The 24,606-nt window shown below is 50.0% G+C and overlaps 1 protein-coding gene across 1 annotated transcript in view; it reads right to left on the bottom strand.

Annotated features, from left to right (window-relative positions):
• Positions 1 to 24,606, bottom strand: part of LOC144761117 (putative inactive glycosyltransferase 25 family member 3) — a 165,393-nt gene that overhangs the window by 55,493 nt on the left and 85,294 nt on the right. The window contains exons 6-9 of the mRNA XM_078646574.1: positions 17,833 to 17,952; positions 9,470 to 9,546; positions 8,934 to 9,040; positions 1,085 to 1,217 (exon numbers count right to left, since the gene is read on the bottom strand). Coding sequence (XP_078502700.1) covers positions 1,085 to 1,217; positions 8,934 to 9,040; positions 9,470 to 9,546; positions 17,833 to 17,952 — 437 coding nt within the window. The remainder of the gene's footprint in view (positions 1 to 1,084; positions 1,218 to 8,933; positions 9,041 to 9,469; positions 9,547 to 17,832; positions 17,953 to 24,606) is intronic.

The raw sequence follows: 24,606 nt of genomic DNA, 5'->3' as shown, positions 1-24,606 counted from the left end.
GGAGTGCTGACCTTTGCCTTCTGTTTGGGCGTATGTGTGGCCGGGGCAGTAGTACTCACACGCTGACCCGATGGAATGGAGTCGTCGGAGTCATCTGCCTCGGAGACTATCAGGAGATCCGGTGATGCTTCTTCGGGACGAATGGAACCTCATCGTCGAAGATGTCTTCCGGTGCAGGAGCTGTTCGCCTCATCTCGTGTCGACGGGCCCTCCGGTCACGGATGTTTTTTTTCGAGCGGAAGGAAGCACAGGCTGTGCAGGTCGACTCGTTGTGGTCCGGCGACAGGCAGAGGTTACAAACCTCGTGGTGGTCGCTATGTGGGAACTTTGCTTGACATTTTGGGCATTTTTGGAATGGAGTTCTTTCCATATGGTGCAGGCCGCACGGCGTAGATAGGCCCAAAGGCCCACTTGGATGACCGGAATGGAAACTTCGTTGTCGAAAGGTGTCGCAGTCGATGTCGAAGGCTGGTAGTATACGTTTTATGAAGTTCTGCGCGTCGAAGTTGCAGAAAAACAGTTTCTGGCCGGAGTGGAGAAACTTTCATCCGAACCCAGTGGCGGAAAAAAACAATCTGAGGATGGAGCTGATGCCCATGCGCAGTATTGTCCAAGGGAGGAGTCACCTATCAGGACTAACAAAGACATCTTCCAAGAAGACAACAACCTGCAATCATCCGGGCCCAACACCAGGTGGCGGTCTAATGCACAGTGTACTATCTGTAGCTCATATGCCTCGAACACAGTTTTACTCTCCTAAGTGCGTTTTTCCTCACCGCTTATAACAAGAGGAAGTGGATATCCTTGCAGCACAAGATCGTACCCTTAGAACTGCTGCCCCATAACACAGACCTCCTCGTCCCTCACGCTGCCCAATAACACACAGACCTCCTCGCCCCTCACACTGCCCCATAACACACAGACCTCCTCGCCCCTCACGCTGCCCCATAACACAGACCTCCTCGCCCCTCACGCTGCCCCATAACACACAGACCTCCTCGCCCCTCGCGTTGCCCCATCCAGTCTCAAGCTCCCCTTGCGCTGGAGGGCAGGGCTCCCTTCAGGTTTAACACCCCAGCCTCACCTGCTCCCAGATGTAGAAGTGGCTGAGGAAGCATCCGACCTCCCCCTTGGTGAGGGTCCTGCCAGAGTAGGGGTCATAGTATCCGGGGAGAAGGTCAACTCCCAGCTCCTTGATCCCACTGCTGTTCAAAGCCCTAAAAGCACAAAGAAACAGGTGAGAGTAAATATCTGTGGCAGAGAGCACAGCCAGGGGGCAGCAGAGAGCACAGCCACAGAGCACAGCCACAGAGCACAGCCAGGGGGCAGCAAAGAGCACAGCCAGGGGGCAGCAGAGAGCGCAGCCACAGAGTGCAGCCAGGGGGCAGCAGAGAGCACAGCCAGGGGCAGCAAAGAGCACAGCCATAGAGCACAACCAGGGAGCAGAAGGAAACGCAACCAGGAAGTGGTTGTGTTTCTTTCTGCTCCTGGTTGGGTTTCCTTCTGCATACAGCACCAGCAAACAACAGGCAAGTAGTGAGAGCAGATAGGAAGCGTAGAGCCGCAGCAAACAAGAAGCAGAGAGTAAGAGTAGGTAAGAAGCAAAGATGAGCAGCAAAAAACAAGTGAGGACTAGGAGCAGATTGGAAGAGTACAGCACTAGCAAACAACAAGCACGGAGTGAGAGCAGATAGGAAGCGTACAGCAGCAGCAAACAACAAGCACAGAGTGAGAGCAGATAGGACGCATAGAGCACTAGCAAACAACAAACAGGGAGTAACAGCGGATAAGAAGCGAAGAGCAGCAGCAGGCAACAAGCATGAAGTAAGAGCGGATAAGAAATTAAAATCAGCAGTAAACAACAAGCAAGGAGTAAGAACAGATAGGAACCGCAGAGCAGTAGCAAACAACAAGCGGGGAGTAAGAGAGGACAAGAAGTGATGAACAGCAGCGAAACAAAAAGCGAGGAGTAAGAGCAGATATAAAGTGTAAAGCGGCAGCGAAACAACAATTGGGGAGTAAGAGCGGTCAGCAAGCGTAGAACAGCAGTAAACAAGAAAGGAGTAAGAGTGGATAAGAAACATAGAGCAGCAGTAAACAACTGGAGAGTAAAAGCAGGTAGGACGCATGGAGCAGCAAAAACAACAAGCAGGGAGTACGAGTGGATAAGAAGTGTAGAGCAGCAACAAACAACCAGCGGGAGTAAGAGCAGATAGGACGCATAGAGCACCAGCAAAAAACAAGTGGGGAGTAAGAACAGATAGGAAGTGTAGCGCAGCAGCATACAACAAGTAGGAGGTAAGAGTCAATAGGATGCACAGAGCAGTAGCAAACAACAAACAGGGAATAAGAGCAGATAGGACGTGTAGAGCAGCAGCAAAGAACAAGCAAGGAGCAAGAGCGGACAAGAAGCACAGAGGAGCAGCAAACAACAAGCGAGGAGTAAGAGGAGATAGGAAAAGTAGAGCTGCAGCGAACAACAAGCGGGGAGTAAGAGCAGACAGGAAGCATAAAGTTGCAGCAAACAACAAGCGGGGGGTAGGAGCGGATAGGAACTGTAGAGCAGCAGCAAACAACAAACAGGGAGTAAGAAAAGATATGAAGCAAAGAGAAGCAAACAACAAGTGGGGAGTAAGAACAGACAGGAAGTATAGAGCAGCAGCACACAATAAGCAGGAGAGCAATAGCAGCCAACAATTGTGGAGCAGCAGCAAAGAGCAGACAGAAAAGACAAAAAGTAAGGTGATTCACCTAACAACTGCGGTGACTGAGAAAGCCCAAAAGAATTCCTATTACCGTCTTATTCCCGAGACCCTTGGTTTTGAAAATACTGTTTGGGTCCTCCTTAAGCTCTTTCGCACAAAGAATGAATGTCAAAATCAACCCTTTCTAATGACCCAAAGATTAGGATGCTATAAAATGACCTGTAACCTGAGTTGGTGACCTCTTATCTACCATCTGATACATATGTGACCCTGAGCTGACCTCTCATCTGTCTTCTATGGCATGCTCAACCTACAACCAACCTCTTGTCCACCATCACCAAAGGATGTCCTCTGACCTGACGTTTACGTCAGTGACTTTGCGCCACCTTTAACCTGATGTGTACACCAACAGTGGTCCTGCAGAGACTGCGGATCAGCCCCCTACGACGTCGATGACCCAACAGCTCACAAATAGTCCATCCTGTTCCCACATCGCGTACCAATGACACGAGTAGCTACACTGTGTACATGTTATTAAAAGGAGTCATAGGAAGGACTATTGACTTCTCGATGTTCCTCCCAGGTGGTATACATCTATACCTGTACACCTAATGCTATACCCTTGTACCTGTACACCGGGTGCTGTACACCTGTATACCTGGTACTGTACACCTGTACACCTGGTGTGATAACCTTGGACTGTACAGCTGGTGCTATAACCTGTACACCTAATGCTAATCACTTGTATCTGTACACTGAGTACTATACACCTGGATACCTGGTTCTATAAACCTGTACACTTGGTGCTATACTAGTCAGATAAAAAAATGGAGGAGGAAGAAGAGGTTCACTCAGCTTTCAAGAGGTACTGGTTATAGTAAGTAAGTAAGTAAGTATTGGACTTATACAGCGCAAACTAAGCCCAAGGGCTTCAAGGTGCTAATGAAGCTAAAAGAAGGCAGCAGAGTAGACAACACGCTCATACTGAATTATGTGAGAAAACCCAGGTTTTTAAGCTTGTACGAAAGATGGAGTGAGAGGGTTGACCAGAGAGCTTTTCCGGGAGGGAGTTCCCAACCTTGCCTCAGTCAGAGAAAAGGCTCTACCTCCCCACCTATCCATCGGAAAGTGGGGGAATGAACCACACGAGTCTCAATACCAGAGTCTCAGAACTCTTTGTTTTGGAGACCCTCAACCGCACGTTCACAGACTGCGGTGTATGTAATCTCCGCTTAGAATGGTTCGGTGGATAGCATCATCATCAGGTCTTGTCACTTGAGTGTCCCGTTCTACAAGTGGCATCAAAACCTCCACCAAGATGGCGAGTGTCTGGATCTTGACAGTGATTAAAATTACCTCCAGTACTTTAGGTGAATCTTTATTGTGGGAAAGATGTAGGATAGGGATAAGTCTAAAAGCAAAGCGTTTTTTAGTGGATGAGTCACTGGCCCAAGACGCTTAGTGGTTGGGTCAACATGTTTCAGCCTGGAACAGCCCCCACGGGTCTATGGCCTTTGTCTGCACCTGTGCACCTGTTGCTATACATCTGTATCTGCACCTGTACACCTGGTGTTATGCACCTGTACCTGTACACCTGGTGCTATACACCTGTACCTGTACACCTGGTGCTATACACCTGTACCTGTGCACCTGGTGTTATACACTTGTACCTGTACACCTGGTGCTATACACTTGTACCTGTACACCTGGTGCTATACACTGTACCTGTACACCTGGTGCTATACACCTGTACCTGTGCACCTGGTGTTATACACTTGTACCTGTACACCTGGTGTTATACACCTGTACCTGTACACCTGGTGCTATACACTTGAACCTGTGCACCTGGTGTTATACACTTGTACCTGTGCACCTGGTGTTATACACTTGTACCTGTACACCTGGTGCTATATACCTGTACCTGTACACCTGGTGCTATACACCTGTCCTGTGGACCTGGTGTTATACACTTGTACCTGTACACCTGGTGCTATAAACGTGGTGCTACAACCTGTGCACCTGTTGTTATACATATGTAGCTGCACCTGTACACCTGGTGCTATACACCTGTACCTGTGCACCTGGTGTTATACACTTGTACCTGTACACCTGGTGCTATACACTTGTACCTGTACACCTGGTGCTATACACTGTACCTGTACACCTGGTGCTATACACCTGTACCTGTGCACCTGGTGTTATACACTTGTACCTGTGCACCTGGTGTTATACACTTGTACCTGTACACCTGGTGTTATACACCTGTACCTGTGCACCTGGTGTTATACACTTGTACCTGTGCACCTGGTGTTATACACTTGTACCTGTGCACCTGGTGCTATACACTTGTACCTGTACACCTGGTGCTATATACCTGTACCTGTACACCTGGTGCTATACACCTGTCCTGTGGACCTGGTGTTATACACTTGTACCTGTACACCTGGTGCTATAAACGTGGTGCTACAACCTGTGCACCTGTTGTCATACATATGTAGCTGCACCTGTAAACCTGGTGCTATACACCTGTACTTGTGCACCTGGTGCTATACACCTGTACCTGTGCACCTGGTGTTATACACTTGTACCTGTACACCTGGTGTTATACACCTGTACCTGTGCACCTGGTGTTATACACTCGTACCTGTACACCTGGTGCTATACACCTGTAGCTGTGCACCTGGTGTTATACACTTGTACCTGTACACCTGGTGCTATAAACGTGGTGCTACAACCTGTGCACCTGTTATACATATGTAGCTGCACCTGTACACCTGGTGCTATACACCTGTACCTGTGCCCCTGGTCCTATACACCTGTACCTGTGCACCTGGTGTTATACACTTGTACCTGTACACCTGGTGTTATACACCTGTACCTGTGCACCTGGTGTTATACACTTGTACCTGTACACCTGGTGCTATAAACGTGGTTCTACAACCTGTGTACCTGTTGTTATACATATGTAGCTGCACCTGTACACCTGGTGCTATACACCTGTAAATGTACACCTGGTGTTATACCCCTGTACTTGACCCCCTGGTGTTATACACCTGGTGCTACAACCTGTGCACCTGTTGCTATAGATCTGTAGGTGAACCTGTACACCTGGTGCTACACACCAACAAGAATGCCAGCTGGTTCTCCGCGGACCTCCTGACCTCCAAACAAACCTGCCGAAAACTAGAGAAGAAATGGCACCGCGAACAGACACCGTAGAACCAAGAACATCGTGTGCCAAAACCATCACCTCATCAGATCCACCGAAAGGACATCCTTCAAGTACCGCCTCGACAACAACGTACACAACAGCAAAGAGCTCTTCAACATCTTGAAGGAACTCTCTAACCCCAGCTCCAACACCAACGACATCCCACCATCGCAAGACCTGTGCAACTCCCTTGCCACCTTCTTCCATCGCAAGATCGCAAACATCCATGACAGCTTCGACAACCATGGACTGTTCCCATGGGGCACAGGGTCAGCGCTGATTTGCATATCGCCATTGTCTAACCCAGGTTGGTGTGGAGTGGAAAAACGATGGATTTGGGCCCAGATCTTTTGACTGGGGTGAATGTGTGACATTGATCCACATTCTGTCCATCATTGTTGTTTTTGCAGCTTCGACAACCAGACCACCACAACAGCCAACAACACCTCAGACTCCACGGCCACCACCCACAGCGGCCCCCTGCTCACCTGGACTAACATCAACAACGACAACACCATCAAAATCTTGAACACCATCCACTCCAGCTCCCCATCAGACCCGTGCCCACACCACATCTTCAACAAAGCCAGCGCCACCATCGCACCCCATCTCCGCAAGGCCATCAACATCTCCTTCGAGACTGCGACCTTCCCGGGGAGAGCTGGAAGCACACCGAGATTAACGCCTTGCTCAAGAAAGCCAAGGCAGATCTGAGGGACCTCAGGAACTTCCGGCCCTTCTCCCTGCTCCCGTTCACGGCAAAGGTCATCGAGAAAAGCGTCAACAAACAGCTGACCCGCTACCTCGAGGAGAACAACATCCTGGACCGGTCCCAATCCGGGTTTCGCAGCAACCACAGCACCAAAACTGCCCTCATCGCCGCCACCGATGACATCAGGGCCCTGCTGGACAACGGCAAAACTGCAGCCCTCATCCTCCTGGACCTATCAGCCGCCTTCGACACAGTCTGCCACCGCACCCTACGCACTCGCCTCCACGACGCAGGAGTCCGAGGCGAAGCACTGGACTGGACCACCTCCTCCCTCTCCGGCAGAACGCAGAGCGTCCGCCGCCCCCCTTTCCATTCCAAAGCCTTCAAGATCATCCAATGCATCGTACCCCAAGGATCATCCCTCAGCCCGACATTGTTCCACATCTACATGGCCCTGCTCGCCTACGTCGCCAGACTGCACGACCTCAACATCATCTACACCGACGAGACACAGCTGATCCTCTCCCTCACCAAGGAACCCTCACCGCCAAAACCAACCACCACGAAGGAATGAAAGCCGTCGCTGAATGGATGAAGCACAGCCGTCTGATGCTGAACTCGGACAAGACGGGGGTCTTTGTCCTCGGCACCACCCCCTCAGCATGGGACGACTCCTGGTGGCCGACCGTCCTGGGAGCAGCACCGACACCACCGACCATGCACGCAACCTGGGATTTCATCCTCAACTCAACGCTCTCCATGACCAAGCAAGTCAACGCCGTCTCATCCTCCTGCTTCAACACCCTCCGCATGCTCCGCAAGATCTACAGGTGGATCCCCACAGACACAAGAAGAACGGTCACCCAGGCCCACGTCAGCAGCAGACTGGACTATGGAAACGCCCTCTACGCGGGAGCCCCAGCCAAACTGATCAAACAAATGCAACGCATACAGACGCCTCTGCCCGCATGATCCTCGACATCCCTCGACACAGCCACATCACACCCCACCTGAGAGACCTGCACTGACTGCCCGTCAACAAGAGGATCACCTTCAAGCTCCTCACCCACGCACACAAGGCACTCCACGACCCCCGGACCAGCATACCTCAACAGATGACTCACCTTCTACACCCCAAACCGCCAGCTCTGCTCCGCCGACCACGCCCTCGCTACCGTCCCCCGCATCCGAAGAGCGACCTCCGGTGGCAGATCAATCTCCCACCTCACCGCCAAGACCTGGAACACCCTCCGCATCCACCTACGGCAGATCCGGACCTGCTAACCTTCAGGAGACTACTCAAGACCTGGCTATTCGAGAAGTAGCAGCACCCCTCCCCCCCCCCCCCCTCAGCGCCTTGAGACCCTCACGGGTGAGTAGTGCGCTCTACAAATTACAAATTCCCTGAATGATTGATTGATTGATTGAATCGTCCTCCGGCGTTGCTGGTGACCCTGCACACTTCCGCTATACTAGTGGTCATCAGCCATCAATAGCCCTCGGGCTTCTACCTCTTCAGGCTACCCCCCACTTACATCTATCGGCCATCAGTGGCCTTGTGACAACCTCTCAAGTACAAAAAGAACAATAGATGGACAGAATGTAGAACAATGTTATACATTCACCCCAGTACAGAGATCTGGGCCTAAATCCATTGTTTTTTTGCTCGCCATGCCATTCCAGTTTGGACCCAACCATATGCAAATCAGTCTTGACCCTGTGCCTCATGGGAACAGTCCAGCCTGAACTGCCAGGCCAGGGCCTCCATGGACTGGAAACAAGCATCCTAGGACCCCTCATCATCCAGGATAGCTTGACTCCAGTGGTATGGAGAGCATGGGACCCACGTCTGGGCATACCCGTTCCATTAGGGGTCACAAATGCAAAAAGAACAATTGATGGACAGAATGCAGAACAATGTCATACATTCACTCTAGTACAGAGATCTAGGCCTAAATTCAAGTTTTTTTTCTGTGAGTAGGGGTGAGTGTCTGAAAAGTTTCAGCACTCCACCCATCATCTCCTTGTGTTTGCTTTGTTTGCCCTAAGTTGGCAAGATATGCCCAGACATGGGCCCCTTGCTCACTTTGCCACTGGATTCAAGCAAGCCTTGCTGATGAGGGGTCATACCCTGAAACCGGTTCCAGGATGCTTGATTCCGGTCCAGGGAAGACATGGCTTGGTAGTACGGGCTGGACTGTTCCCATGAGGCACAGGATCAAGAGTGATTTGCATATGGCTGTGTCTGAACTGTATACTCTCACCTTCCGTCCAAGACCTCAGTAACCCTCCAGTGAACTCTCACCTGCCATCTATGGCTTCGAAGACAATGCAGCTGATCTCCTGCTCATAGAGCGAGTCCAGCATTCGTTGCCGCCGGTCTGGACGCCGAAGCAGGTTAATCAGGAAAACCTGTATCCATCCCAAAAAAAAGAGAGACAAGAGCCACAGTGAGACATTCAAACCAGTCTGTGATTGTGAGCAGACGCCAGGAGTTCATTGAGAAGAGTGAACCTGTAAAAGTGCCGGAGCTCCCCTACCCTCATCGACTCATGGCAAGGAGCCGATCTGCAAATGCTATGGAACCCCCAGAGTTCAGAGTGGACCAGGTGGGGGGCAAAGCCTGCAGGGTGAGAGGCCTTAGTGGACATTGCAGATAGCTTGTAGTCAGGGAGCCCCAAGAGTGTCAAGTGAACCCAATGAGTAATAACTGGGGTTCTGGACTCATGTAACTGGCACCGTACATAGGGAAGAAATGCATAATGCAAAGTACAAACTCTCCAAAGATGAGAAGAGGTTCCAGGTCAACAAGGAACAAGCAAGAGCCGAACGCACCCTTACCTCTCCAAAGCCCATTTTGTCTGGATGTTTAGGGGGCACGTGGACGTACTGGGAAGGAGCCATGGGGTGTCCATACACTGCAAGGCAAAGAGAGGAGATCTTAGAAAGGCAGCACGTGCCAGCGCTGCTGGGCTCAATGAGCTCCTTATAACAATGAGCATTCATTCACATCAACGATCAAGGATCGACTCGAGAGGAACATCATACACCAGCACTCCAGCCCTGACTCTCCCGCCACTCAACCTAGCTAGCACCCTGTAGCCTTCGTTCACGCACACCTCAAACACCCCAAGGTGACCCAACCCATGATTCTAACACACCAGCATGACCCCTTTCCCATGTCTCAGCCACATTACCAGGACCGCTCGTTGACATAAGACTCAGTGACACCCCACAAGTTGCCCCCAAGCCAAGATCCCATCACAAAGTTCATCCTCCACCAAGTCTATAATCACAGCAGCAAGTCTTGACCCCCAAGATACCCCTAACCTCACATTCAGCCACGCCCGCCCAATGACTTGACTCCCAAGCCATGATCTCGCAATCATCAGGTCCATCCTTATTTAGAGTTTGGAGTTTGGCAGACCAGGTCGTCTTCGAAAATGTGTCCGATTTTCCATCCATTAAAGTTAGAATGCCATTGACATCAATAATCTTTTTGGCAATGTCCCATATACGCCCACCTCAGATATCATCTGGTTCATCCTCAGACCAAGACCCTATCTACACCACCAGGAAGGATTCTTATTCCTTTGCCCATGACAGCCACACCACCTAGAATGATTCTTCTTCATAAACCCATGACTCAGCCATACCACCTGGAGGATACTTCTTCCTTTGCCCATGACTCAGCCATACCACCTGGAGGATACTTCTTCCTTTGCCCATGACTCAGCCATACCACCTGGAGGATACTTCTTCCTTTGCCCATGACTCAGCCATACCACCTGGAGGATACTTCTTCATAAACCCATGACTCACATCCACCACCTGGAAGGATTCTTCTTCCTTTACCCTCTCCAAGGGTCTGCAGCATGACTTCTCCTTCAAGGACTGATAGAAGAGGCTGCTTCAAGGGTTACCCATGGCCTCAAGCATACCCCCTCAAGGACTCACTCAAGGCCTACAGCATGACTCCCCTTCGCTGGGGTGTGCTCGGAGCCTCGTGCAAGCCCCCCTCCCCACAGACTAACCCAGGGCCGCAAGCATGCTGCCCTCTCTAAGGACTCACCCAGGCCCTCAAGCATTCCCCACCTCTTTAAGGACTCACCCAGGGCCTCCAGCATGACTCCCCTTCAAGGACTGACCTAAGAGGCTACTCCGCGGGTTGCCCGTGGGTTGCCGGGGCCTGGCGCAAGCCCCCCTCTCCAAGGACTCATTCAGGGTCTCAAGCATGCCCCCCTTTCCAATGATTCACCCAGGGCCTCAAGCATTCCGCCCCTCTCCAAGGACTCACATAGGCCCTCAAGCATGACTCCCCTTCAAGGACTGACCTAAGAGGCTACTCCGCGGGTTGCCCGTGGGTTGCCGGGGCCTGGCGCAAGCCCCCCTCTCCAAGGACTCATTCAGGGTCTCAAGCATGCCCCCCTTTCCAATGATTCACCCAGGGCCTCAAGCATTCCGCCCCTCTCCAAGGACTCACTCAAGCATGCTCCCCCTCTCCAAGGACTCACCAACTGCCTCAAGCATGCCCCCCTCCGCAAGGACTCACCCAGGGCCTCAAGCATTCCCCCCTCTCCAAGGACTCACCCAAGGCCTCAAGCATTCCCCCCTCTCCAAGGACTCACCCAAGGCCTCAAGCATTCCCCCCTCTCCAAGGACTCACCCAAGGCCTCAAGCATTCCCCCCTCTCCAAGGACTCACCCAAGGCCTCAAGCATTCCCCCCTCTCCAAGGACTCACCCAAGGCCTCAAGCATTCCCCCCTCTCCAAGGACTCACCCAGGGCCTCAAGCACACACCCCTCTCCAAGGACTCACCCAGGGCCTCAAGCATTCCGCCCCTCTCCAAGGACTCACCCAGGGCCTCAAGCATTCCGCCCCTCTCCAAGGACTCACCCAAGGCCTCAAGCATTCCCCCCTCTCCAAGGACTCACCCAGGGCCTCAAGCATTCCCCCCTCTCCAAGGACTCACCCAAGGCCTCAAGCATTCCCCCCTCTCCAAGGACTCACCCAGGGCCTCAAGCATTCCCCCCTCTCCAAGGACTCACCCAGGGCCTCAAGCATGCCCTCCTCTCCAAGGACTCACCCAGGGCCTCAAGCATGCCCTGCCTCCAAGGACTCACCCAGGGCCTCAAGCATGTCCTGCCTCCAAGGACTCACCCAGCGCCTCAAGCACACACCATGAGTTACCAGACATTAAAGGGGCAGAGGCCATGGCCTTCTGCCTAGGTATTCACGACTCTTTTACCTTTTCTGGTGCTCTAATTTATCGCCCCCCTGGGCCACCTACTGAGTTTCTAGAGAGTCTAGGAGAGGTATTGAGCGACCTGGTGTCTAGGTTTGCCCATTTTACAGTCTTAGGGGACTTGAAACTCCACTTAGACTCTCCTAGAGAGCCGGGAGTAAGTTGCTTTATGGACACTATTAATGTCCTGGGCCTTACCCTTCTCACCTTGGAACCCACACATATAGCAGGGCATGTCAGGAAGATCCAAAATGTGGCATCATTTAAGCAAGAAGTGAAGAGCTTTCTGATGAAGAAATATACTACCTAGATTGAACAATCACGAGCTGATAATGACTTAACTATCATACCTGCTCACACATTCTACCTATGATAGAAGTATACCCACCATTAACTATCAACGCTAACTGCACACGTACTGTATATTTATCACCTACCTCATATTTGTTGTCTGTATAATGGTCTGATATATATATGTCTTTCTCCTACACCTTTTATGTCAAGCGCTCTGATACCTACGGGTCTTGTTCGCGCTATACAAAACTTTATAATAATAATAATAATAATAATGTCTTAGATTGCATCTGCTCTAACTCAGATAGGCTAATAGTTAAATCTCCTTGCCCTCAAATATGGTCCGATCATAATCTAATTCCATTTGACCTCTCTTTGAAACATAATGCTCCTGTAAATAGTAGGAATAAAACAGACGCTGTAGGCAAACCAGTGTGGAGGAATTAGTCTACAAGGTTAGATCTGGTAGAGAAGTTAAAAGAAAACAAGCCTACCCTAACAGGTCATACTTCCACGGACAATCAGCAATTCTGCGACTGGATAACTACAGTGGGGAACTTTTTAGTCCCAACATGCAGTAAAACTGTAGGCGGCTCAAAAAGTAAAAAGAGCGCCCCATGGTTTTCGCTAGCTCTAAAAATGGAGTTAGGTGAAGTGAGAGCATTGGAGCGGAGGTGGCGTAGAAACTACGAGGCTGCTGCCCATGAAGCTTATAAATCTGCTAGAAGACGGTATCATGTAGCAATTAAGCTAGCTAAAAAAGCCCACTACCTGCAAGCGATATCTACCCCTGGAAATGGCCAAAAGGAAATTTTTAAGATAGTAAACCATTTCATTAACCCTTCAGCCCTCTAGCAGGAAATTCTCCAATCCCAACTTCTCTGTAATGCCATTGCTAATTATTTTGAAAATAAGATCTTGGATACTGTGAATGTTTTTCCTCCTGTGTCTTCCTCTTTTAGGAATTTGGAACAGACGGAGTTGGGTAGGACATCAACTAGCTCCCCCTGCTTGGACTCATTTGCCCCTATCTCTTTAGAGGATACTAACAAAGCCATTTTAGCAAGCAAATCTGGATCCTCTTTCGATCCGTGCCCACCTTCGGTTTTGCAGGCTTTAGTGGAGGTGGTTAATCCCACTATTAACAGCATCATCAATTCATCTCTGGCCACGGGAGAAATTCCAAGTGAATGGAAGCTTGCAGTGGTCAAGCCTCTCCAGAAAAAGTCTTTGCCTAACCCGACCACCCTTTCCAACCTGCGTCCTATTTCCCTGCTCCCCCTGGTGTTTAAACTGATGGAAAAGTTGGTTAATAACCAGCTTACGAATTTTCTGGAGGAGAATGACATCCTGCACCCTAACCAATCAGGGTTCCGTTCGAAACATTCCACCGAATCAGCCCTGCTGTTTACGGCAGAGACCCTACGAATGGCTGTGGATCAGGGAAAGAAGGCCGTCTTGATTTTACTCGATCTATCGGCGGCCTTCGATACGGTCTCACACACCATCTTAGTGGACCGTTTGGTTAACGCAGGAATAGGAGGGGTGGCATTGGCGTGGGTCCGAAATTTTCTTAACAACAGGCGCCAAGTCACGGTTCTGGGCCAGTTTCAATCTGAAGCTAAAGTTATCAGCTCAGGAGTCCCCCAGGGCTCCAGTCTGAGCCCTGTACTCTTTAATTTGTATATGGTGCCCCTGATTGAGCTAATCGTTTCCTAGCGTGGCTCAGTGGGGAGAAGCGTGGCTCAGTGGTTAGAGGCGGCAGACCCGGAAGCTGAGATCAACCGTGGACCAGGGTTCAATTCCCTGCCTCGGCGGGTCTCGGGCTCAAAATTCCACGGACTCGACAATTCTCGCTCTGGTGCCTACTCAACTCACGGGGTCACACTCTGCGACTCTGGGCAATAGCTTGCTTAATCTCCACTACGGCCCCTTGTGGCGGGATGCCTGGCTTTCACCTTGTGGACACCCTGCCGGGGTTTCTCACAGGGGAATACCAGGACGGGTTCCCTAAGCAAGCGCCGGGACGCTTACGGGCAGCTGTGCGCTTTACAAGTCCAACACACATTTACAAGTCCAACATTACATTTACCAGATTAGCACAATATCATATGCTGACGACACACAGCTTATCCTGGTCCTGGATAGAGAACTGCCTGGGGCCGAGGAAAACCTGAAAAACTGCCTAACGGCTACTTTTGAGTGGATGAATAACAATCACCTCAAATGTAATTCCGGTAAGACGGAAATTCTGCCGTTCGGCTCTCAAAATCTGTTTTCCCCGAAAGACTGGTGGCCTGATGATGCTGAAGCCCCTCCAAATACCATCTCTTCTGCTCGAAATTTGGGCATTAAATTCGATGACCAGCTGTCTTTTAAACAACAAGCGGTGGCCGTGGCCGGCACTTGTTTCCATATTATTAGATCTTTGAGGAAGTTTTTTGATTTTCTTCCTTTGTCAGCAAGGAAAACGGTAGCAGTTGCCCTGATAACATCTAGACTGGACTACTGCAATGGCCTGTATGCGGGAGCAAATAAGTCCGTTCTCCACAGGCTGCAGATGGTCCAGCATGCAACTGCCCGTTTGGTGTTACGCTGGCCTCGCAAGTCATCTGCCTCGGCCGCGCTTAAGGCGCTTCATTGGTTACCGATCTGCAAACGGATCCTGTTTAAGATTCTTCTGATTACCTTCAGAGCTCTCCAACAGCAAGGGCCTAGATACTTGTCCAATGGCTTTAAACATTACCAGCCCACGCGCTGCCTGAGGTCTGCAAATCAGAACTTGTTGGTAACACCTAGATTTAAGCTGGCGACCAAAGGTGGTTAATCTCTTTTCTTCTTGGGCGCCAAGGCCTGGAATAAACTCAAGCACACACTCCTCTCCAAGGACTCACCCAGGGCCTCAAGCATGCCCCCCTCTCCAAGGACTCACCCAGGGCCTCAAGCATTCCCCCCTCTCCAAGGACTCACCCAGGGCCTCAAGCATGCCCTCCTCTCCAAGGACTCACCCAGGGCCTCAAGCACACCCCCCTCTCCAAGGACTCACCCAAGGCCTCAAGCATGCCCCCCTCTCCAAGGACTCACCCAAGGCCTCAAGCATGCCCTGCCTCCAAGGACTCACCCAACGCCTCAAGCATGCCCTGCTTTCAAGGACTCACCCAACGCCTCAAGCATGCCCCCCTCTCCAAGGACTCACCCAAGGCCTCAAGCATGCCCTGCCTCCAAGGACTCACCCAACGCCTCAAGCATGCCCTGCCTCCAAGGACTCACCCAATGCCTCAAGCATGCCCCGCCTCCAAGGACTCACCCAAGGCCTCAAGCATACTGCCCCTCTCCAAGGACTCACCCAACGCCTCAAGCACACACCCCTCTCCAAGGACTCACCCAAGGCCTCAAGCATGCCCTGCCTCCAAGGACTCACCCAACGTCTCAAACATGCCCTGCCTCCAAGGACTCACCCAACGCCTCAAGCATGTCCTGCCTCCAAGGTCTCACCCAACGCCTCAAGCATGCCCTGCCTCCAAGGACTCACCCAACGCCTCAAGCATGCTCTGCCTCCAAGGACTCACCCAACGCCTCAAGCATGCCCTGCCTCCAAGGACTCACCCAATGCCTCAAGCATGCCCCGCCTCCAAGGACTCACCCAAGGCCTCAAGCATGCCCTGCCTCCAAGGACTCACCCAACGCCTCAAGCATGCCCTGCCTCCAAGGACTCACCCAATGCCTCAAGCATGCCCTGCCTCCAAGGACTCACCCAGGGCCTCAAGCATGCCCCCCTTTCCAAGGACTCACCCAAGGCCTCAAGCATGCCCTGCCTCCAAGGACTCACCCAACGCCTCAAGCATGCCCTGCCTCCAAGGACTCACCCAATGCCTCAAGCATGCCCTGCCTCCAAGGACTCACTCAATGCCTCAAGCATGCCCTGCCTCCAAGGACTCACCCAGGGCCTCAAGCATGCCCCCCTTTCCAAGGACTCACCCAGGGCCTCAAGCATGCCCCCCTCTCCAAGGACTCACCCAGCGCCTCAAGCATGCCCCGCCTCCAAGGACTCACCCAACGCCTACAGGATGACTCCCCCATCAAACACTGACCTATGAGGCTCTCCCATGGGTTACACAGGGCCTCAAACATACCCCCTCTCTAGGGACTAAACCAGAGCCTCCAGCATAACACCCCTTTAAGGACTGACCTGAGAGGCTACCCCATGGGTTAACCTAGGTCTCAAGAAAGCCACCCCTAGGACAACCCCATTGCCTCCAGAGAGTCACCAAGGTTTATCCTGCAGGAGCCCCCTCCCAGGACTCACCACTGGTCTCCAGTACAATCTCCTCCCTGGAGGGCTCACCTTTAGGCCTCCAGCATGAACCCCTGCATACCCCATGGGTCACCTAGGACTCCTGCAGGCGCCTCCTCCCAGGGCTCACCTCTGGGTCTCCAGCACAAGTCCCTCCTTCAGCGACTCCTTCATGAAGACACAGGGCTCACCCTCAGCCTCAGCCAGAGCCCCCAATCCCCAGAACTGACCTGCTATGTCCAGCTTCAGCCCCTCCCAGTGCTTCCAGTGTGACACCCCACACCCCCAGGACTCACCCAGGGCTTCCAGTGTGACACCCCCACACCCCAGGACTCACCCAGTGCTTCCAGTACGACACCCCCACACCCCAGGACTCACCCAGTGCTTCCAGTGTGAGACCCCACACCCCAGGACTCACCCAGGGCTTCCAGTGTGACACCCCCACACCCCAGGACTCACCCAGTGCTTCCAGTGTGACACCCCACACCCCAGGACTCACCCAGGGCTTCCAGTGTGACACCCCCAAACCCCAATGACTCACCCAGTGCTTCCAGTGTGACACCGACAACCCCAGAACACACCCAGGGCTTCCAGTGTGACACCCCCACACCCCCAGGACTCACCCAGTGCTTCCAGTGTGACACCCCCACACCCCCAGGACTCACCCAGGGCTTCCAGTGTGACACCCCCACACCCCAGGACTCACCCAGGGCTTCCAGTGTGACACCCCCACACCCCCAGGACTCACCCAGGGCTTCCAGTGTGACACCCCCACACCCCAGGACTCACCCAGGGCTTCCAGTGTGACACCCCCACACCCCCAGGACTCACCCAGGGCTTCCAGTGTGACACCCCCACACCCCCAGGACTCACCCAGTGCTTCCAGTGTGACACCCCCACACCCCAGGACTCACCCAGGGCTTCCAGTGTGACACCCCCACACCCCCAGGACTCACCCAGGGCTTCCAGTGTGACACCCCCACACCCCAGGACTCACCCAGGGCTTCCAGTGTGACACCCCCACACCCCCAGGACTCACCCAGGGCTTCCAGTGTGACACCCTCACACCCCAGGACTCACCCAGGGCTTCCAGTGTGACACCCCCACACCCCCAGGACTCACCCAGGGCTTCCAGTGTGACACCCCCACACCCCCAGGACTCAGCCAGGGCTTCCAGTGTGACACCCCCACACCCCCAGGACTCACCCAGGGCTTCCAGTGTGACACCCCCACACCCCAGGACTCACCCAGGGCTTCCAGTGTGACACCCCCACACCCCCAGGACTCACCCAGGGCTTCCAGTGTGACACCCCCACACCCCAGGACTCACCCAGGACTTCCAGTGTGACACCCCCACACCCCAGTACTCACCCAGGGCTTCCAGCTTTAGGTGCACGAAGTTGAGTCGTTCGTCCTCTAGGGTCTGGTGTGGGGGTGTTGGGACGTTGATGTATCCAAAGTGGACCTGGTTACACAGATATATCTGGACTTCTGAAAGGGAGAGAAAGAGGGGGTTAGATGGTGGGAAAGGGCTAGTGGTACTGCAGGGATGGCTGACCAAGGAGCTTGTCACTCCTGCCATCTGACAGAGACAGGTGGGAGTACACAGCAGAGAGCGCAGACTGTGCTCCTGATGGAGCAAGGATTCGCACGTTACGCGACTTGCTTGTACTCATGAACCTCGAATAATTATAATAAATTAACTCAACCTGTTTGTCTTACTAATTTCCCCTTTATTCTGACATTTTGGGTGTCCCAGAGACGCTTGCATATGTGTGTATTAACCTTAATAACGCTTGTCATTAAAATGGCCGCGGCTTAGCGGGGTTTTCTGCTGCGCATGCGTCGGTCACAATCACGTGATGTGATGTACTCGCAGTTCTGGTGGGAATCTTTTGCACTTGCGCACTCGACTTAAGATGGCCGCTTTGTGTTCTCACATGCCGAAGCTTGCGCTGCTGCTTTTGCGCTACTGTTTCATGTGCCTCTAACATTAATGCTATAGTTAATATAAAGTAAGGGGTAAAGAGTAGATATTCATGGTATACAGTGTATTCGCTTTTTCCTGTATTTCTAAATTGTTTTCGCTTACTTTCCATGTACCGCATTCTTGGGGGTCTGAGGAGCTCTCGTGATTCCATATTGAACAGCCCTTCTGCGAATGACAGTCCTCTGCCGGTGGCACTGAAATTCTGCCAACCCGAAGTCCCAGCCAAGATGTGCCTGGGAAGATGCACCTTCGCCTAGCAGAAGAAGCTGAATTTTTATTTTTTTATTTTTTATTTTTTTCTCGGAGTTTTATATAGCGCGAACTAGAACCGAACCGAATCAGTTATCAGAGCGCTTTACATAGCACCAGTTACGTTACATGAGGACACACTTTCATTTTTTTTTTTTTTTTTAGGCACGGGGAGATTAAGGGCCAGATGTAGGTAGGGTTTTACCGGTCGGTAACGGCCGAATTCGGCCATTACCGACCGGTATTTGGCATTTGATATGTAGGGGCAGGTAAACAGGGAAAATCGGTAATTTTACCGATTCGGTAAATATACCGGTCGGTAAATTTACCGACCGGTATATTTACCGATTCGGTAAAATTGATATGTAGGTGGGACTCTTCTGAGTCCCACAAGGCCTACAAAATCGGTATTTTACCATCAAATTGTATTTGATGTTAAAATACCGATTCAGGTGTGCATGCACATGTGTGCATGCACACCTGTGCCATATGACAGGCAGACCTGCCCTTAGGGCAGGTATGCCTGCCATATGGCCCCCGAACCTTTTGTGGGGGTGCTAGAGGGTGTCAAAGTGACACCCCCTGCACCCTTGTCAAAATCGGTATTTACCGAATCGGTAAATACCGACCGGTAATACCCCATTCATTCCTATGGGCTTCAAAGCCCATAGGAATGAATGGAGCATTACCGGTCGGTATTTACCGAATCGGTAAATACCGATTCTTAACGATTCGGTAACTGGAACATCTGGATGTTCCTACATACCCCCACTTCTTATTTACCGATTCTTAATTACCGAATCGGTAAAATTCGGTAATTAAGAATCGGTAAATAAGTTTTACCTACATCTGGCCCTAAGTGATTTGCCCAGAATCACAGGGGGTTTTTGGCGTCGTTACCGAGACTCGATCCCAGATCCCCAGGTCCGAGGTCGAGCGCCTTAGCCGTTAGGCCAACCCCTCTCCCCCAAGCATTGAATTGCTTTCAATGTATCATAATTCATAGATGTGCTATTGTAATAAGAATGTTAGGTCATGGGAACCCCAAATTCAATAGGCGGTCCCAGAGTATGTAAATGCAGGCTTGTAGGAATGAAATATGATTGGTGTGTTGACCTATCCTACTTGGGGACCAATCGAAACTGGGGATTCTTACACTTGCAACATTTGGGGGGTGGTACACTGACCCGAAAACAGTATAACTAGCCTAGGTTTAGCCAGAGAAATTGTCCGACTTGTCCGAATAGCTGACCTGTCACTGACCCAACGCACTCAATAGGTGACTTGATACCGAAGGCTGCGGAGCACTCTGTCCGAAATTTCCATAGACTCAAGGGTTTTGTTAAGAAAACCTTAAGTGCTGGCGGAGCACTTTGCTGGGGAGTTCGATAACCCAATCAGGGTTCTGACTGATAGCTGCAGAGAGGGTGGAGCGCAGGCGTTGCTTCGGAACTGCGGGTGCTGGTCTTCCCTTGGTGGTCCTGTCCTGATCCTAATCTGGGTTTCCTGTCCTGTCCTGGGGTGTCCCTTCCGTCCTTGCTGTCCTATTGGCGACTGTCCTTCCTCGGGGTTCCTCCTGTCCTTAACTGACCCGTGGCCAGGGTTAGTCTTCACATCACTCTAGGTAAATATAGTGCTGAAAAAGTCTACTCCGCATCTTCTATGTATTCCTTTCTTTTGCTTTAATAAAGACATTTCTTTGCATATTGATTTTCCATGCTTTCCGCATTGCCAGCTGAAAGATCATACTTTATGATTGTTATTCTAGCATGCCCCTTGTTTTCCCCCGTTCACTAGCCACTTCATTTTAAGTCTAAATTCTGAAACTGCTGTCTAGCATGTTCCCTGTTCTTACCTCCCTTTAGATTCACAAATGGTTGGTTTTATTTACTTCCTTTATGGATACGTGCTCTTTGTAATTCTGGTTATCGATTGCTTGCTCGTTGTAAACCTCATGTTTTCTGAGCTTGATGAATTTTAGATAAAGGTTTTCGAAACTTCTTGAGTTTGTGGTTATTATGAAAGTACAATATTGAATATATAAAGTATAGAGGTTTTGGTGTCTGCCTTTTTCTTCACAGCTATCTCCCTGATCCGTTGTGGTCATTAGGTACCCGTAATAGTGGAATGGTAAGTCGGGTACACAGGAAATGAAATAGGAAGGAACTGGGATACTGGTAGCTAGAGCGTAAGGTCACCTGATCTATGAGTATGGTGAAACCAAATTTTATGGGCCGGATACGTGTATGGTAAAATTAATTAGTCGGGTGACCTGCGCGCTCTATCAGTATTTTTCTGGTAGCCAGAGGATGGTTAGGGACTAGTTGAGGAAAATGCTTAGGGACTAGTTAAAGTTAGGTAGGTTGGATGCTGCTAAAGAGATTTTTGCTGCTAAACTGTGAATATTTTTATTTGCTGCTAGATTGATCAATCCCGTGAAATGTTTTTGCTTTAAAAATTATGAAATGTTTTAAATTGTTTTTCTTGCTGCTATATTGATATATGTACTAATCCACTCGCTAGTGATTGTTATATGTTGTCTGGAATCCCTGGGGAATTGAATAGTGAGTGGTGAGGAGAATCCACTTCGCTTTGAGGTCACTGGCTAGAGGAAAATTGGTGCAGGTTAGGTAGAACTGGAAGCACTAATTAGGGTTTTCTGAATGTGTGATTGAATAAATGGTAGCGAAGAGGTCGCTGGCAAAACTTCTATTGTGATATAACCTAGTAAGGGTCACACGGAAGGAGTAGCAGGTTCGTCTAAGCTTGATTGTTAGCAAAAGAGTTCGCTAGTGAAACTTTAGACTTAGTATATATCCCGGAAAGAAGTGGATGAGTCGAAGAAGTAGCAGGTTCTCTGATGCTTGAGTGAAGGGTAGGCAGAAGAGATCTACTCGTAGTATTTGAAAAGTAAATGGAAGTAGTTTACTTGCAGTGAAAGAATCTTTCTTTTCTAGACACTCGAGTACAGTGGCGAATGTTTTTACGTTGTAAATTAAATAACGCACTTGCACTTTAAGAAAGAAAGAAAAATTTCCGTTACCTTGTGAAGGAGGGAGTCAGTGGCGGAGCTGCTCTGACGTCACTCTGTGCAGCGCTGGGATTGGTAGAGACAGCGGGTGTGTAGCGGAGCTAGTATTGTAAAGGAGGGGTGAGTGCCGAAGCGTGAGAACTTGTCTCACGAAAAAGGCCGCGCACCCATTGGTCGAGACTATTTGAAATCGCCCACTTGATTGGAGGCACAAAAATATAAGACGCATTTGAATTGGGAGTGATTTTGTAAACAGAATCGCTCGCGAAAAAGTATATGTGGCATATAACTAACCCGGAGACTAGACCTGATCCAAAATATTTAGGGGTTGGAAAAGAGAAGTGGAAGGGTCGTAGATACGACATTATGTACGGAAGCAAGAGAAAAATGACTTTAGTAGACAAAGTGAAGAATTATTTCAAAAAAGACAAGCCCATCAAAACTAGAGAAGGTGTTGTCATCCCGCCACCTAATACCCCCGCATCTTTCATGATGTTTGATAAAGGGTACCACTCTTGTGTATGGTTGGAAAATTGGGTGGAATATACCAAAAATGACGGAATTTTAGCATTTCCGTTAGACGGTACATTTAATGGCAGAATTCTATTCAATCTGAGAACCCGAATGAATGAGTTGCATCCCAGACCCAGACTGACACAGTATGAAGCTTTAGAGGAATGGGAGATAGAGGCTTTTGAGAGAGACAAGCCCCGAATGGATAAAGGGTTAACCAAATGGTATCCTAAAGTAAAACCCGAAACCTGAGAAAAAAGAATGAAAGAATGGAGGCAGAATATGATAGTAGAAGGACTGTACCCCATGATGGCACTAGGAGAACCAGTGGGAGGGAAAAAGACAGAAAAAACTAAACATTGGGGAACCAGTGGGGATTCAGATGATGATTTGTTGGATGACTTGTTCATGAAAAATCCACCTCCTTATAATGAAGGACCTCGATCTTCTAGTGTAGGGGATGCTTGCCTGAGACCTCCTTACCAGGAAGGGTCTAGACCTGCAAATGTAAGAGACGGCTGTCAAGTACCTCCTTATCAGGAGATGCCAAGACCTTTAAGCACAGGAAATCCCTTTATGAAACCTAATTATGGTGAGGGACCAAGTATGACGCATCCAACTGCCCCGACCCTGACTCCGCAAATAGTACCTGAAATAAGTCTGGAAAGAATACTACAGGAGAGAGAGCAAGAGGCATTAATTAAACAGAGAACAGAATTAATTCAGAAAATCTCCCAGCTAAATACAAGTCCTGAAGCCCTGACTATCCCAGTAACTATTGGACCAGTTGTTTCTCTGTATGGGGATAAACAGGGGTGCCCAAGACACCCGATTATTACCCCGGCTGTAGTACAGCCAAGAAAAGAGCCTTTAATTGTAGATGATCAGGCAAGCGAATGCAAATCTGTAATTTCCTTGATGGATTTGCCGGTAAGGGAGCTGGAAAGGGGTTCACAGAGAAGGAACACTCCTTTCAGTTCAGGAGAAGTGCAGATTGAGTCAGCTTCCGGTACTAAACGTGCCACTGTAGTAACTCCTGAGGAAATCGAGAGATGGAGTCGAGAACTAGAGAAACCAAATTCCCTGTCGAAACCCCTAGATATTTACAAATTAAGAATAGAATTGGAAGAACTGATGGCTGGGACTGTAGGGTTAGACAGACTAAATACTTTCTCTGAAGAAGAATTGCTGTTTATCTGTAAGAGCATCACTCGTAATACTAGGGTGTTCCATGAGAAGTTAGTGGACACCGCGGCTAGTATGGGAATTGATATTGGGAAATCTAAATCATTGCAGAAACCCTACAGAGCAGAGTTCTCAGACAAAGATCTGGAAAATATGAATGTATCAGGGAAGAAGGTACAGATCAGAGAATTAGTGAATCTGTTGCAAAAATGGGGAGAACTAGAAAAGTGGAAAGCCAGGTGGGCAAAGAAAAAGGAGGAAATCAGGTCAAAACAGATGGCTTCTGAGTTCGTCTTAAAAGAAGCAGACAAGGCAGAGAAATTATATCCTATGCGAGAAGTGCCAGGTGGGAAATATGTACATGTTCCATGGTCTCGACAGGATATTGTGTCATTTACCAATGATTTTCCAAAACTACGAGATAAACCAGTGGATTGGTACAGGCAGGTAGAAAGGTTTGTGAAGGTACAAAAGTGCCTGTGGAAAGATCTGGATGGGTTTTTCAATATAGTAGTTCCTGTAGACTTGTGGACAGAATGTAAAATTGCGATTGGTTGGCCTAGTGAGGAATACGCGAGGGATCCTATTACAGGAGCTCCTTCTGATGATGTAATGAACAAATACAATCAGGTAATGTTACATCTGAAAGGAAAGGTGCCTGCAAAGGAAACTGATTGGACCAGAATAGATAGAACTACCCAGGATAGGGATGAGACTGTGCATTCCTATTATGAGAGACTGTTGCAGGTGTTCAAAACGTACAGCGGTATAGATAACATCGAGATGAAGGACATGACCCATTTCATTTACAGGTTTGTAAATGGTTTAAGACCTGAAATATGTCAGTGGATCAAAGACAATAAAATCTGTTGGCAGTCTAAGAAAATAGATGAGGTTTTAAGGTACGCGAAGTACTGTGAGGGTGAGATGGCTGACAAACGAAAGGCCTTAAAGGAAAAGGTCATGTGGGCACAAGTAAAATTAGCTGAACAACAAGAAAAGCAGTTAGGTAAAATGAATAGTACTACCCAAAACCAAGGAACTGGGGGTGGGGGGAAGCCCAAGGTAAAAATGAGCCGAGAGGAAGCCAAAAAGAAGTTCCCCTGTCACGGGTGCGGACAGATAGGGCACTGGAGAGACGAGTGTCCGTACGCACAAAATAGTAACCCACAAACTA

Source organism: Lissotriton helveticus, chromosome 5_2 (assembly GCF_964261635.1).
Source record: "Lissotriton helveticus chromosome 5_2, aLisHel1.1, whole genome shotgun sequence".
Lineage (NCBI taxonomy): Eukaryota > Metazoa > Chordata > Amphibia > Caudata > Salamandridae > Lissotriton > Lissotriton helveticus.
This window is presented reverse-complemented; position numbering and strand designations above follow the sequence as displayed.